The sequence below is a fragment of the Hyperolius riggenbachi genome, chromosome 5, assembly GCF_040937935.1.
Source record: "Hyperolius riggenbachi isolate aHypRig1 chromosome 5, aHypRig1.pri, whole genome shotgun sequence".
Lineage (NCBI taxonomy): Eukaryota > Metazoa > Chordata > Amphibia > Anura > Hyperoliidae > Hyperolius > Hyperolius riggenbachi.
The window spans coordinates 14,209,792-14,227,364 of NC_090650.1; the positions used below are offsets into that span (position 1 = coordinate 14,209,792).

General features: G+C 40.5%; 1 protein-coding gene across 1 annotated transcript in view; it reads right to left on the reverse strand.

Moving 5' to 3' along the window:
- Nucleotides 1–847: 847 nt before the first annotated feature.
- Nucleotides 848–17,573, reverse strand: part of MEOX2 (mesenchyme homeobox 2) — a 168,467-nt gene continuing 151,741 nt past the window's right edge. Inside the window, exon 3 of the mRNA XM_068235104.1 lies at nucleotides 848–6,888. Within this exon, the coding sequence (XP_068091205.1) occupies nucleotides 6,664–6,888 (225 nt within the window). The 3' untranslated portion in view covers nucleotides 848–6,663. The remainder of the gene's footprint in view (nucleotides 6,889–17,573) is intronic.

A 17,573-nucleotide genomic window follows, 5' to 3' on the forward strand; every position in this document is an offset into this window, starting at 1 on the left:
ATGGTGAAATTTATGCTGTCCATATTAAAAAACTGATGGTGGCGATAATAGAACAGCATCATTTTTCGCCATGGTGTCCCTTTAAGTAAAGTCTGATTTGTGTAGTAGAGTGCAGCATATTTAACTGAAAATCACACTGTAGTTTTGTTTCATTTGATAATTAAGACATCAGTTCAGCATATCTTTTAACATGAGTCATGCTTATCGTCACAAGGGACAAGACAATTTAAACATCAAAATGCTCATCTGACTTGGCCCTAAAATTTACTTTACGACTATGACCACAGATTCTTTCAGCCATCCTTATCCACCTTCCTGAATGAAAAAGTGCAAGGGGAATACGACTTCCTTTTTAAAAAGTGAAAAGAAGAGTTGAAGAAAGGAAACGTTTTGAGTCTATACATGAGTACATTGCAGTATTGTAATGAGATGTGTATTTACAGAGATAAAGTCATCGTCCTTCCTAATCCTTATTTCATAAATAGTGTTTTTTTCTTCCACATTTGGAACAACTTTAAAAAAACATTTTGAATGACACAATTACAATTATCATTTTTTTGTCAAGGTTGTGACAAAATGTTGACCTCCTATTATTGAAAATCTTTGAAATAGTTACTTTTAGTAAAATTGTTTGAATACCAGGGGTTACAAAGAGATAAATTAAAAAATGTTTGAATTGTTTTATAAACGTACGTTTTTAGGTTGCTACCTGTCATTTTCTGTTTTCACTGAGCTGTAGCTATTTTTAATCATACGTTGCATTAACAAAAAAAAAAAGTAATCCAATTTTTTTGAAAAACTGTCAAAATCAATGCTGTTGATTTTGAAACAGCTTATCGTAGGATTGATCAATTAGTGAAAATAATAAGTAAAAATATCCAAAACCAGCCAGGTGTTTTTACAGTTATTTCAATACTTTTTTTTTGCAGGCGTGCATATTTAAACTGATGTTTATTTGCAGAATGGAGCAACTTTTGCTGAAATTTTCATTGTAACTCTTTGATGACAATAAAGATCTAAGTCATATGATCACCTAGTATGGTTGTCACATTAGTTTATTCTGTGTGTGTCCATTATTAAACACAACACATTCAAATTAAAACTATAAAAAATAGAATAAAAATGATGCTTGCTTCAATGCAAATATTAGTAAATAGTTCCATGAAAAAAAAAATTAAAATTATCTACAGAAAATATGTTTATATATTTTTTCAGCATTTTCTTTTGGAAGAAAGAATTTAGCTTTATATCACTTGCCCATCTTTACTGGGCACTTACAGTGCAAACAGTTATCTTATGCTTCAATACTCCCCCATACCTCCATTCTTTCAGTTTCAAGGCCCTTTGCCATCAGATCCTCCTTTCTCCTCTTAAGGTGGCCATACATCTGTAGACTTGGTAGCCAATTGACCATCAGATTTAATAATTATTATAAATTATTCCCAATCAACAATTTGACCAATTTATGGATGAAATTGGTCATGTGTATCTATCGTACATGCTGGAAAACTTTGGTACAGGATGTGCACAGTGGTACGTGTACATGTTCGCCGCCCTCCCCCCCAATATGGTGCACCTGACACCATACGCCATACGCCCCATGTGCAATATGCTGGCAACTAAGTAGGGTAAGAGTTATTGCATGGGCCAGGAGGGGGCATGTACATTTGGGGGGACGCAGAGCCGGGGTGGTGTCACTAGATCAATTCCCAAGAGATTTCATGGTAAAATATATTGGAAATTGGCCTGTGTTTTATGGCGGCTTATATATCTCTCCAATCAGATGTGATCAGAGAGGGTTTTGTCTATTGGTCGATCGGCCACCGAAATTGCTAGATATGTGGTCACTTTTACAGTAAGGACAAAAGTACAGATGGCCAAAAAGATGCTATTTTTCTGGCTTGCATGCAGAAATTGCATAGAGCTTGGAATTAGCCTAATCTATATTGTTTGGAAGTGCATCTGTTGCTCACTTTCGAGGCTCGTGAAGTTTGCTTTAAATTTCGATATAAGTTGGAAATTGTGCATTCTATTGACCATCTCTAATAATTATGTGTAAGAATAACTTCTACCTGCTATAGGAGGTTAGATCTTCATCCTGGGACAAGCTTACAGATAACCTCTTCTTAAATGAATAAGGTAAGTCTTGTAAAGCACTTTTCTTCCATAGACCAAAAATTTGGAAGTTAAGGAGAGCAATTGCCTATTATAGTGCACTCAATATAATGACCTGGCCATGTGTTTGTATATTATTGTTGTGTGTGTAACCCAGTCCTGATCTGCTACCCTTGGTAGTCTAGGTTGGATTATTTTATCGCAGTGCTGTCCAACTCCAGACCTCGGGGGCTGAGGTCCTCACACATTTTTGGCACATTTAAAATTATATGATGGGAACAAATCAGGAAAGGCGTGGTGCATCTAGCAGAACATATTTCTTCAATTCTCAACCTATCCTAAGCCCTGGCATGAATATGGACCCCGAGGTAGTGATGAGCACAAATTTTGTAAAATCATAATGTGAAATTTGGGGTAAAATCTAAATTAATTTTGCATGTAACTTTAATCAGGAATAATAATTTATCAATTTTGTGTAATTTTCATGTAATTTCGTGTTTAATTTAGAGGTTAATAGCAAAACCTCCATACAGTACATGCTATCACCACTAAAATTGCTAGGTGTGATTATGCCAATAAATGGTATCATCCTGTTTTAAAACTTTTTGGTATGTTACGGGGAATAGTGGGAACGAGGCAAACAATTTTTTCAAAAAGACCTTGTAGTTTTTGAAAAACTGGATTTAAAAAAATGCAGGACAAATGTTTTTAAACTGTAATTTTTCTGAGTTTAAAAATCATTTTGTCTTTGCATTTTAAAAATCTATTTGCTCGAAAACGGCAAGGTCATTTTGAGACATTATTTTTCAGACTTGTTCCCACCCTTCCCCTTAATATAGGTAGCTATTTTGGTGCATGTGTGGGGGAGTGATAGATAGAATATATGGGATTACATGAAATCAGTTGAATGTCCAACTCTTAATTACATATAGCCATAATTGTGAACAGTTACACAACATTTTCGTAATCTTAATTAGCTCATTACGTTCATCAAGTAGAACATGTTTATCAGTCCATCCTAAACCCTGACATGGATATGGGCCTTGAGAACTGGAGTTGGACAGCTCTGCCTTATCCCCACCAGTTAACCTTCCAGTATTGAAGCACACAAACACCAGGCACATAGCGTCCAGTCCAGGCATCAAACCTGGGACTCTAAGAGGAAACAGCCACTACGCCATCATGCTGCACCATTGCTATGAGCAACACAATGATAGTCTAGTGATAACAATGGGAAGTTATGGAGTTATGAAGGTGGGTTGAACCTCAAAGTAAGGTCTTGACACTGCAACTATTCCATAAATAGGAGCGAGTGATGGTGACTGTTTAACCCAAAATAGCGGAATCACTGCCTTGCTGCAACACTACAGGAAATAGCCATTTTTGTTTACTGGAGAAACCAAAAATCCTGCTAATTATTTTTGATACTCAACACAGAAATTGTTTTTCCAGGAGGGACTTTAGATTTCCTTCATAGAACTAATTACTATATTTTGCCCTGGAGTGTCGGAATAAATATCTCACATTATTCTTATAATAGCTAAATGTATTAATATACTTATTTATCATCAAGGTAGTCCCAACATTAAATAATATTTTTTTACCTTACACAAAATGTTAAGTTCATCTTTATTCTACAAAGTTGGTTTCATTGTGGGTGCGGTTAGTATCTTGCCCTTCCGTAAGACATTTGTAGGTGGCCAGGGTTGTATTATAATATAATTTAAACTCAAACTCATTCAAACTTACAAAAAAAAGAAAACTATTAAAATTAAAGTCAAGGCATTTTTTTTTGGAAGGTTTTTGATGAGTTAGAAGCTCTTACTGTCCACTCTCCCTTTGGGGAGATCTTCCCTCAATGCTTATTTTCAACACATAACAGAGGACATCTTACCTTTGACAGCAGTCTCAACTGTTCTGTTTGGGAAACGTATCTGTAAGCCCTGTACTGGTAATAGCAGTAACATTTTGGAAGTCCTCTCATTTTCTGAACTACCATCAGCTGTCTTAAGTTCCATACACACACTAGACGATGGTCTTCAAGAAGGAACGTTAAACGATGGGTCGGCTGATAAACATAAAAAATAAATGCCCCAATGATGATAAAAGACAGCGATTATGGTCTATGTAGACCGATCCATCCTGATAGATCAGTTCGGACATCAATCTATGTTAATCATTCGTACTGCACAATGGCAAATGTTTTTTGTTCCTTCTAAAAACTCATGTGTTGCAAATCTCGCACTTCCAGTTACAATGTGACCGGGAGGCCGTAGTTGTGCTGTCGCTAAATTTAAATGTGCGCCAATGTCATTTGCTTGCTGCTAATCAACAGGGATCGCTCATTTTCCGACGACTGCAATCTAGTGTGTGTACAGAGCTTAAAAGATGAGACGTGAGGGAAGATTTCCTGGGCCATATGCAATTCCCTTTTTCAACGGAGTTTTCTCCTCGATGATCTTTTCCTTCCTTGTAAATAAAATGCTTTTTACACCACCAGTAAGCAAACTAATACTCAAAATAATTGTGACAGTACTTTTTGGTACTTTTCCCTTTGCAAAGTGCTAAAAAGTTAATTTAACTTGAAGATGAAAAATTATCCCCTAGGAGAAAACTCAGGAGAAAAATGTAATTGCATATGGCCCCCGAGTGGAGGTAAGTACAGTAAAAAATAAGCTTCCTAACATTCCTCTCTCTATTCAGAACTATAAAAGCAAAATTAACTTTTTTTTAAAAAAATTAACATTTTTCTTTTCTTTTCTTTTTTTGTTCTTGTTTTGTAAATGTCAGTGCAAGCAAAAGCAATGTAACCTGACCATAGTCATCGGAGTCGTTATCTAAAGTACTGGAATGTTTCAAACCAATTAAGTTGATCATCTGTGCCGGGCCAAGGCTTTGGCACTCATAGCAAGGATGTCCTTCTCATTCCCCGAGACACATAGTCCACAAAAGGACACAATCTTCTGAGTTTAGAAATGCATCAACAGCTTAATTAATGTCAGGCGGAGGTTGTGGGCATAAAGGGGTTGCTCATGTAAAAGAAAGAAAAAAAAAATTGTTGTCTCATCCAAGTTCTTCTGAACCTTCTTCGGGGTTTGTTAGTGTTTTGTTTTAGTTTTTTTTTTTTTTCTTATGTATTTATTTATTCTTCATAAATAAATATATTCAATTGGGGTAACTTTTTTGTTTGCTCTGGGATACAACTCACATTTGTTTGCTTTCTGGAAATTATTTTTTACCGTCAATATTTTTTCATCAAGCTCTCTGCTTCCTACCCCAATGAAAGCCCAAGTCTCGCCTGTTATGTTAGTTATAGGCAACAGCTAAATATAATGTAAAGGTGGCCATTCTAGAAAGCCTATCTTCAGTTTTCATTGTTAAACTTTACCGTGAATAAGATCCAGACATCAAGAGGTGTCTGCAATACCTTTAGCTTTATCAAGGGAGTCTGTTATTTAAATATCATGTTTAAATGATGACCTTAAGCTCAGATAATTTCCCTGCCACCTGCTGTCCCTCATTTTTCACCAGTGAGGTCACGCGTTCCTCACTTTTTGTCAGTGAGGTCACCCATAGACTGATCATAAAGGTGGCCACACACAATACAATTAAATAACTCGATATTGCAGCAATTCAACAAAAACGATTGGATGTCCCAAAGAATTGAAAGTTGTTGTTTTTTTAATTTGAACAAGAAATTCCAGTTTTTATTCAATATAAGTCGATCAGGAGTGGTGGATTTTTTTTTGTTCAATTTTTAATCAAATTGAATGGGGTAGAGTAGATTGTCAATTCCTTTTTTTTCCCCCCAATACATTTTCTCAGGGTTTTTCTTTTTTTTCTTTTTACAAATGGGGAAAAATTAAACATATGTGTTTGGTACATTGGTCAGATGTTTTAAATGTTACAATCAGAAGAAATTGATTGTAAACCTTGAATTAAAAAGAAATTTAAAAATATTTATGGTGTGTGGCCACCTTAAGGCTCAAGAGATGGGCACTGGTAGACCTAAGTGTGGAGATCTGAAATTTTTGATTTGAATGACAAAAGGTTTTAAAGTCTCTTTGACTCATCTTCACTGCATAACAAACCACAATCCAGTGCTCTCTTTTATCTCAGAAAAACTATAATTAACACACGCCTGCCCTTGTTGATAAAGTAAAAAAAAATCCATAAACACTGGTGACAGAAATGACAGGAAAGAAGACAGAAGAAGGTAATGATTACTGAGTACAAGTGAGTAGAAGAATATTTTCTGTTGATAGTCAACCCCTTTAAGACAAAAATTTAGAAAACGTGGACTCGTGGCACCAAGCTGTCTCATGCCTTAGGCATTATCCTTCTTTGCTTGTTTTTGTCCCGGCCCAGTTCTCCTTAGCTGTATTAACAATTCATGAGTAAGACCATAGTGCAGTCCTTAATGTAAGTCTTCTTTGCATAAATCAGAGTATAGATCCTGAAAATCAGCGATCGTGTCAGCCAATCTTTTCCATGTTATTTGTCTTTCCTGAGAACAAATCTTGTTAGGAGTCCATAGCGTGTCCAGTATCACAAGTGGGCATGTTCTGAGCTCTGGTCGCTGTCATGGCTATCATCATTGGCTAACGAGTCAGCGGTATGCTGGAGGCCCGCCGCGCCCATTCCGGAGAGTTCCGAGGGTAGTAGAGTTCCTTTTTTCACATTTACCAGTTCTTTCTCCCTGGCCGCAGCTCCCTGCTGCCCACCTTTCACTCTCTTCCATTTCATCCTGCGGTTCTGGAACCAAACTTTTACCTGCAGAAGTAAGCACAAAAAAGGGGGGCAAGATTAGACATTTATAGATTGTTGCATGAATGACTTCTAAAGTGAAAATTATGTATCACATTATGCGTACAGAGGAACCTTAATGCAAAAATGAGCTCAACCCCAAGCGGAATATATAGCCTAGAGAACTCCTTTCCTAAGATAAATTGTTACCTTTTATCTAATAGTTCGTCAGGGACATCTGTGTGGCTGATATTGAGGTAAAACCTCTCCACAGTGTGATGCCAGCGCCATGGACATGCCAATATCCCAACCTCTCAGCCTATCATGTTGTTAGTGGGCATGTTTATAGAAAAACACAGTTGGTGCTTTTTTATGCCAGTCAGCAGTAAGGATGATGACCTGCAGGTTTGTAAAGGTTTCAACAGCATGAACAAATTAAATGGTGAGTATCCATCATTTCTTGATCTCTCTTCTAATGAGTAACTTCTCACTTTGCAATGCCTTCAATTATAATTTTTTCCTACTACAGTATTATCTTTTGGTAAAGTTTCTCTTTGAGTGAGAGTCATAACCTTAATCTAAAAAGGCAAAAGCTGCCACATCCATTAAAATCTTTATTGTGGCTTGCAATGCTTAAAAGCCAATGTTTCGGAGCCACGTAGTGCCCCTTTATCAAGACACAAGTTGCTCTAGGCAACAATCTGCTCACCGATCAGGGGTTAACTAAATAGAGTTCCCCCGGGGGATAGAGCTCCTCTTCACACTCACTCTGGACGTGATGTGTATAAAGTGAGCGACTGTAACAGAGTTACAGTAATGCTTACTGATTACAGCCATAAACATTTTTCTGGCAGAATACAACTTCTGAGCTCAGGTGAGAGATATACAGTAAAAAGGTCAATAGTTCATGTATTCTAAGTCCGGGACACTTAAAGTGAGTGTTCAAGCTATCAAAAAAAAGATCCACTTACCTGGGGCTTCCTCCAGGCGGTGACAGCCGTCCTGTGCCCCCGCCGCAGCTCTGGAGGCTCCCGGTCTTCTCCATTTCAAAACCCGACCTCGACAGGTGGTTTCTGGGTCGGCATCTTCTGCGCTCCACAGCGCGGGACATGTGGTCCCTCCCACATCATCAGGACTGTACTGCGCAGGCACAGTAGGAGAGGTCGGGTTCTGCAACGGAGAAGACCGGGAGCCCCCAGAGCTGCGGTAAGGTCACAGGACGGCTGCCACGGGCTGGAGGAAGCCCCAGGTAAGTGGATCTTTTTTTTTAAAAGCTTGGATGTTTCCTTTATTAAACTGCCACTGATTAGATACAATTTTTACGCGCATGAGGATAAATACAATTGTTTATCTCATCAGTTTATTTTTACCTTGGGTAAACTTTAAGTCATGAGCTCAATCCCACTGAAATATTCTGGGAACAATCACACGCAACAATATTCAAGACATAAATCCTAAAATGAATCCTAACTATGAATTTAAAGAGTAACTGTCAGGCTGCAAAAGCTAATTTAAACCTCTATTCTCCTGTGTTAAACAGTTTAGAAGGAAGCCAAAAAAGCAATACTGAAGTTAAAAATCTCTCCTACTTTGATATTTGATGAACAGCAAGCCTCTATATTCCCAAGCTCCTAAGGAGGTCGGCAGGACGCATAACAGATACTGCAAAGCATTCTGGGGCTGCTTCTTCTCCCCAGTGCACTCCCTTGGTCCTCCCCTTCATTTCTCTATCCCGCCCTAAGCCTGCTTTCACAGTGGGAAGTTACAGGCTCATGTTACAGCAGCTTGTAACAGCAGCCAGCACTGAAAAATCAATGTGCTGTTCACAGGGCACATGTTCCGTTAGAGTATACTGCAGAAGTCCGCTATTGTTCCTAGTCACATGGCTAATTAATATTCACTGCACAGTAGTGTTGTCCGGATCATGAACCATTAGGATCTTTGATCCTGATCTTTTTTGTGAGTCGAATCATCAGGAAGCAAGGAAAGGGAGGATATGACATCACAATTGGCTTCATACAAGACAGACAAACATGAAACCTGCCATGAGCTGTCAGGAGCATCATTCTCTGCAAATACTATATAAAAATTCTGTGAAATGCAAACGTGGACAGTGAAATGCATATGTAATGTAAGTACAGCCAATATTTAGCTACTGATATATGTGTTGTTTTACTCTGAGACCCTATACCTAACAGCTCCTCTTTAACCACTTCACCCCAAAGCGTTTTTTACCTTAATGGACACGAGCGATTTTAACCTTTCAGTGCTCATCCCTTTCATTTGCCAATGGCTTAATCACTACTAATCACAATGAAATGATCTATATCTTGTTTTTTTCATCACCAATTAGGCTTTTTGGGGTTGATATTTGTTTTCAGTAATGACTTTATTTTGTATGCATTTTAAAGGGAGAAACAAGGAAAAATGAAAAAATAGACAATTTCTCCAATTTCATTATAGTTTTAATATAAACACTGCTACTGTACATAAAACCCACATATTTTATCTGCCTATTTGTTCTGGTCATCACAAGATTTTAATTATGTCCCAAAAAGTATGGTGACAATATATTATTTAGAAATAAAGGTGTATTTTGCCTTTGTTGTGCTTTTGTTTTACTTTTCTCACGTGCACATGGGGCGAGCGTGCATGCGCGGGAGCGCGCATGCGCCCAGCGGCAGCAGCGCTGCTTAACTTATAAAAACGTCCTGGAGCCGTTAAGAGGCTCCAGCAGGACACTTTAATATGCCTGTTTGTCTTTAAGTGATTAAATGATTCAATCTATACTGTAGATTACACTAAGAGGTCTTCTTCATCCCACCATACAACTTCAATTAAAGGAATACTATCGATACCCAAGTGTTCTAAAATGACAATGTGCAAATAATGTCTAAGTATCTGTGTAAACATTTTCCTATTTTTCATGTTAAATATCACAGTGTTGCTTGCGAATTTTCGCCAAAGCCATTTTTTTTCGCCGAATTTTCGCGAAAATAAGTACTATTTTCGCTTCAAAAGGCGAAATTTCGCATTAATATTTTCGCATTAATTTTCGCCTAAAGTCCGTTTTTTCGCGTTGAATATCTAAGCCCCCTTAAAAGCTAGAATCACCAAATTTGCAGGGTATATTAAAGAGATATGTGGGTACAAGAGGAAAAAGAAATTTTTCAAAAATACCTTATAGTTTTTGAGAAAATCGATTTTAAAGTTTCAAAGGAAAAAAGTATACATTTAAATGCAGTAAATGACAGTTACTTAAAGGGATACTGTTGGAGGGGGTCGGGGTAAAATGAGTTGACGTTACCCAGGGGTTCTAATGGTCCCCCACAGACATCCTGTGCCCACGCAGCCACTCCCCAATGCTCCGGCCCCGCCTCTGGTTCACTTCTGGAATTTCAGACTTTAAAGTCTGAAAACCACTGCGCCTGCGTTGCCGTGTCCTCACTCCCGCTGATGGTACCAGGAGCATACTACGCAGGCCCAGTATGGTCTGTGCCTGCGCCATGCACTCCTGGTGACATCAGGGGAAGCGAGGACACGGCAACGCAGGCGCAGTGGTTTTCAGACTTTAAAGTCTGAAATTCCAGAAGTGAACCGGAGGCAGGGCCGGAGCATTGGGGAGTGGCTGCGCGGGCACAGGATTTCTGTGGGGGACCATTAGAAGCTCTGGGTAACTTCAATTCATTTTCCCCCGACCCCCCCCCCTACAGTATCCCTTTAAGCAAACCTAGAGGTAGTGTAAAATTACTAATATCAAAAGAAAGGGCCAAGTGCCAAGTGCAAACTGCCAAGTGCAAAGGGCCAAGGGCAAAGGGCCAAGTGCAAAGGGCCAAGGCTCAAGTTCAAAGGGCCAAGTGCAAAGGGCCAAGTGCAAAGGGCCAAGTGCAAGGGCAAAGGCCCAAGTGCAAAGGGCCAAGTGCAAAGGCCCAAGTGCAAAGGGCCAAGTGCAAAGGGCCAAGTGCAAAGGCAAAGGGCCAATTGCAAGTGCAAAGGGCCAAGTGCAAAGGCAAAGTGCAAAGGCAAAGGGCCAAGTGCAAGTGCAAAGGGCCAAGTGTCAAATAAAAAGGGCCAAGTGCAAAGGCAAAGGGCCAAGAGCCAAGGGCTCTTTGCACTTGGCCCTTTTCTTTTGACCCTTGGCCCTTTGCACTTGCACTTGGCCGTTTGCACTTTGCACTTGGCACTTGTTCTTGGCACTTGGCCCTTTGCACTTGGCACTTGGCCCTTTGCACTTGGCAGTTTGCACTTGGCACTTGCTCTTGGCACTTGGCCCTTTGCACTTGGCACTCGGCCCTTTGCACTTGGCAGTTTGCACTTGGCACTTAGCCCATGGCACTTACACTTGGCCCTTTCTTTTGATATTAGTAAATTTACACTACTGCTAGGTTTGCTACAGTAACTGTCATTTACTGCATTTAAATGTATACTTTTTTCCTTTGACACTTTAAAGTCGATTTTCTCAAAAACTATAAGGTCTTTTTGAAAAATTTCTTTTTCCTCTTGTACCCACACACCTCCTTAATATACCCTGCAAATTTGGTGATTCTAGCTTTTAAGGGGGCTTAGAAATTCAACGCGAAAAAAACGGACTTTAGGCGAAAATTAATGCGAAAATATTCGGCGAATTTTCGCCTTTCGAAACGAAAATAGTACTTATTTTCGCGAAAATTCGGCGAAAAGAATATTTGCATTTTCGCTCATCACTGAAATATCAGAGGCAAAAGCTGTAATTTATTGAGGGTAGGATTTAGCTATATTGGGACAAATCAATTGCAGAAGGGATGTCTGCTTCAATGCACAGCCAGAGTTGCATATCAGACTACAGAAAGCAAATATCAAACATATCAAACTCTGAAAGCAAAAACAGTATGAAAAGCTGTGACAATTAGTTACATTTCCTCTGCTCTCTTCAGACAGGTCAGTCAGAAACACAGGACACAGGAGCTGCAGCTGTTGGGAGCTCTCTTCTCTGTCACACACAGAGCTACACATAGAGTTAACTGATCAAGTGTGAGGGGAATTTCCCCTCTCCTCATGGCTCAGTCAGCCCTCAGTTTCAGCAAAATACTTTCAAAGTTTACTAACAGTAAACAAAGAAGTTGCTACTAAAATGTACACACCAGTACTTAGCAGCACTTCCCAAACAATTCCTGTGTCAATTGAAAAAAATATGTGAATCGATAGTATTCCTTTAACAGAAATGTGCAAAATTGGTAATTTGTACTTCATTCAAAAATAATTTGTGAAAATGCACTTTATTTTCTTTTTTTTTATAAACAGTGATACTAAATATAGTTTTTTGTTGTTGTTGTTGTTTATGTTTTTTACAGTATTCATTTATAGATTATTTAGTCAGTGTTTGGTCATTGTAAAATCTTTCCTCTCCCTGATTTACATTCTGAAATTTATCACAGGTGGTGACATCTGTAGTTCTGCCAGGTGATCTCTGTGAAGTGTTCGTTTACAGATAATTACCGAAGCCAGTACACAATACACCTGGTTTCACAGAATACTCTAGGAGAAGAATTACGTATAGCTAAATAGCCTAGGCTAAGCATCATTGGGAAGGCGGGGCTACATGCCAATATACAGCAATATATAGATATAGGAAGTGTCTCTGATGCTGCAACCAGGACAATTACTGTAATGTGGGTATCCTGAATAATCTACTGCATTCTGCTATATGTCACTACAGGGCCTCTTGAAGTATAACTGCTCAGGCACCCCACTGACAACTGCTGTAAGCGATCTCTGTATGAGGCCCAGCAGGCACAGGTTAGAGGCTCAGCACTGACCTCCTCTAAGGTGACCTGCAGCTCATCCTGTTACAGTTTGTTCCCATTATAGAGGACGGTGGCAACAGCAAATCCCAAAGTCGCCAACAACAAGTCCCTCTCGCTGCTGCCGCAGATACACAAGCTGAGCGTGGAGCGCGGTGCCGGTTACTCTCAGCAGTCTCCAGAGTCGTCAGCTCGCTCTCCGGACGTCACAGAGGGGATGGATTCTGTTACCGGCTCACACATTAACTCTACAACTCTCTGGGCAGCTCTCGTGCTGAAGACAGCTGGGAGAATGCACTGAGCAAACGTGTCCAGCTAACTACTCAGGGCAAATGCATCGTTTTTAGAATGAAGAACAAGCAGCTGGGGGTGACCCAAACCAACAACGAGAGTATAGGGGACTTAAAGAGACAGAAAAACTCTCCTACTAAAAAGCAATGCTTAGGCCTCTTGCACACTGCATGCATTTCCGATTCAGCTTTTTAATCGTTTTTTACCTCTGTTCCGATTTTTAATCTTTACTGCATGCTGCGTTTTTTGATCCATTTTTCTGTTGAATATATTCAGGGACAATCGGAATTGAAAATCGGAATCGGAAACAGAATCGGAATCAGAATCAGAAAACGGATTTGCAGTGTGCAGGGAGCCTAAGTGATTTCAATAAAAATGTGTTTTCCTACTTTTTATAACCCATACAATTATCACATTTGCTTTTGTGCACAAGTATTATTATTCATTTAGAAATTATAAGTTCCCAAAGTTCAGTTTATTTACTTTGAAAGCTGCTGGTGCATGTTATTCAAAACTGTTGTAATTCTACTGTAAATGCAGCCAGTAATGATCACGATTACGATGCGTAATTGCGTATTATGATGCGTAATTACGCATGGGCGTAATTTCTGCTAATCACTAGTTGCGGTACGCTGCGCCAGAAGTGCCCTACCTAAGGGGCGGACATACAGTGGTGTGAAAAACTATTTGCCCCCTTCCTGATTTCTTATTCTTTTGCATGTTTGTCACACTTAAATGTTTCTGCTCATCAAAAACCATTAACTATTAGTCAAAGATAACATAATTGAACACAAAATGCAGTTTTAAATGATGGTTTTTATTATTTAGTGAGAAAAAAAACCTCAAAACCTACATGGCCCTGTGTGAAAAAGAAATTGCCCCCTGAACCTAATAACTGGTTGAGCCACCCCTTAGCAATAACTGCAGTCAAGCGTTTGCGATAACTTGCAACGAGTCTTTCACAGCGCTCTGGAGGAATTTTGGTCCACTCATCTTTGCAGAATTGTTGTAACTCAGCTTTATTTGAGGGTTTTCTAGTATGAACCTCCTTTTTAAGGTCATGCCACAACATCTCAATAGGATTCAGGTCAGGACTTTGACTAGGCCACTCCAAAGTCTTTATTTTGTTTTTCTTCAGCTATTCAGAGGTGGATTTGCTGGTGTGTTTTGGGTCATTGTCCTGCTGCAACACCCAAGATCGCTTCAGCTTGAGTTGACAAATAGATGGCCGGACATTCTCCTTCAGGATTTTTTGGTAGAGAGTATAATTCATGGTTCCATCTATCACAGCAAGCCTTCCAGGTCCTGAAGCAGCAAAACAACCCCAGACCATCACACTACCACCACCATATTTTACTGTTGGTATGATGTTCTTTTGCTGAAATGCTGTGTTACTTCTACGCCAGATGAAACGGGACACGCACCTTCCAAAAAGTTCAACTTTTGTCTCGTCGGTCCACAAAATATTTTCCCAAAAGCAATCATTGAGATGTTTTTTTAGCAAAAATGAGACGAGCCTTAATGTTCTTTTTCCCAAAGCTTTAGAAATGGCTTTAGAAATGGCTTTATAACCTTTACCAGACTGATAGATCTCAATTACAGTACTTTTGTTCTCATTTGTTCCTGAATTTCTTTGGATCTTGGTATGATGTCTTTGAGGTGCTTTTGGTCTACTTCTCTGTGTCAGATAGCTTCTATTTAAGTGATTTCTTGATTGAAACAGGTGTGGCAGTAATCCGGCCTGGGGGTGACTACAGCAATTGAACTCAGGTGTGATAAACCACAGTTAAGTTATTTTTTAACAAGGGGGGCAATCACTTTTTCACACAGGGCCATGTAGATTTGGAGTTTTTTTTTCTCACTAAATAATAAAAACCATCATTTAAAACTGCATTTTGTGTTCAATTATGTTATCTTTGACTAATAGTTAACGGTTTTTGATGAGCAGAAACATTTAAGCGTGACAAACATGCAAAAGAATAAGAAATCAGGAAGGGTGCAAATAGTTTTTCACACCATTGTACCTACATTACTGTGTGACTCCAGCGGCGATTTGCTTCGGACCGGAAGTCATTCAAGTCTATGGTAAACGCGCGTTTTTAAAAAAACCGCCAGTTTTTAGCGTCACGCATGCCCAGAAAAGTATTTTAGCAATACACTTCCGCGCATGTCGATTGCCCAACAGCAAGTGAGAGTCACTTCCTGCTTGTACAGATGCCAGGCCGGGATTACCGCGTTAATACTGCTTTTGGCGGTGCGTTGTCCGCACCTCACCGCCAATCTGCAGTGTGAACCCAGCTTCAGGCTCAGTTTCCCGGTGCTTCCCTAGGTTGGGGGCGCAACTTAAAAAGGAACTCCAGTGAAAATATTGTAATATAAAAAGTGTTTCATTTTTACAATAATTATGTATAAATGATTTAGTCAGTGTTTGCCCATTGTAAAATCTTTTAAATCCCTGACTTACATTCTGACATTTATATCACGTGGTGACATTTTTACTGTTGGCAGGTGATGTAGCTGCTGCATGCTTTTTTGGCAGTTGGAGACAGCTGTAAACAGCTATTTCCTACAATGCAACCAGGTTCACAGACAGGAAACTGCCAGGAGTACCACGGTACTACGAGTTACTTGTGGGAGGGGTTTCACCACAATATCAGTCATACAGCGCCCCCTGATGGTCTGTTTGTGAAAAGGAATAGATTTCTCATGTAAAGGGGGTATCAGCTACTGATTGGGATAAAGTTCAATTCTTGGTCGGAGTTTCTCTTTAAGTTTGCATCAAGTCTATAACCTGCCCTGGATGAAGGCATGCAGACACACACACAGGAGCCGCATGCACTTTTCTGTAAACTAGGCCCAAATTAATTCCCTTTTTATGAATACCCCAGGCGGCTTTCAATGTCCGGCTGGACAAATAGCAACAAAGAATGTGCAGTTGTGATGTTTTCATAGTCAAGTCTTTAGTTCCTTTTACTTGCAGCTTAATCCGTGAAATGCAAGCCCTTTCCTTGCGCTAGAGATGCTATTAAAACCCTCTTCTTAAATCAGCAATGGTAGCCTGATCTATTAGGTGCATCTGTTCCTGGCATCCCCCTCCCTTCTCCCTTACTCAGCAGCCTCCCCCTCTCCTCCACAGAATGATGATTAAGCTTCTGCTGCTGTTCAGATTGCAGATATATGAATGTATTGCCTAACAGGCGTTAATGGATTTATTTATAGAACGCTATTTTTATTCCTCCCATCAGAAATCAGATTTCAGCTCTCTCTAGAAAAGCTTCCTCTGTGGAAGAATATTGTATACTAGCCGACCCGCAGCGTAGTATACGCCGCATAAGGGGGTGGAGGGCAGGAAGGGGGTATTGGGCACAGCGGCGGTCCCCCATGTGCGCTCCCTCTCCAGCTTAAGCTCAGCAGGATCCCCCCTCCCTCACCTGGGTCCCCCATGTGCACACCCCCTGAAGCTTAAGCTCAGCAGGACCCCCCCCTTCCTCACCTGGGTCCCCCATGTGCACTCCCCCTGAAGCTTAAGCTCAGCAGAACCCCCCCTGACCTGGGTCCCCCATGTGCACACCCCCTGAAGCTTAAGCTCAGCAGGACCCCCCCTTCCTCACCTGGGTCCCCCATGTGCACTCCCCCTGAAGCTTAAGCTCAGCAGGATCCCCCCTCCCTCACCTGGGTCCCCCATGTGCACTCCCCCTGAAGCTTAAGCTCAGCAGGACCCCCCCTTCCTCACCTGGGTCCCCCATGTGCACTCCCCCTGAAGCTTAAGCTCAGCAGAACCCCTCTTCCCTTACCTGGGTCCCCCATGTGCGCTCCCCCTCCTGCTTAAGCTCAGCAGCAGCCGCCACTATTAGTAAGAGGCAGCGGGCGGTGATGACTCACCTCTTCCGCGTTCCAACGTCGTCACTTCCTGCAATACCGCCACTGTATTGGTGTAACTTGCCTTCTTAAAACAGAAGGAAATCTGCAATAATTCAGCTATAAGTGAACATTTGTGGTTACCCACAATGCACTACTACTAAATATGCAAATTATCCCTTTTCACCCTTGATAGGCCAAGCAAGCATCCAGAACCGCTGGTGTGTAGCAAGCATATAGCTTTAAATTTTACACTGTCATATCAAACCCACATGTAGACAGCCTATTTCAGACTTTGGTCCTCATCAGTACATTGCAGGGATTGATACAGCTGTATGAGATAGGGCTTGGACCAGTACAACAGAGTAACCAAGTAGCTCAGGGTGACCCAAACCACTCGGAATGTATCTATATATATAAAATCGGATGTATGTATGTATGTGTGTGTATGTGTGTGTGTATGTGCCGCGATCACGCGAAAACGGCTTGACCGATTTGAACGAAACTTGGTATGCAGATACCTTACTACCTGGGATGATATGTTCTGGGGGTCTCGCGGCCCCCCTGCACACCTGGGCGGAGCTACAAACAGCAAATCAGATTCCACCCATTCATGTCAATGGAAAAAATGTAAAAGGCTGCCATTCTCACAGTAATCGAGCCACAGTCCCCACACTTTGCACAGTTGGTCACTTGGTGACCGAGGTTACAAATCCAGGAAAAGTGGGCGGAGCATAAAACAGCCAATCAAATTTCAGCCGTTCATTTTAAATGGGAAAATGT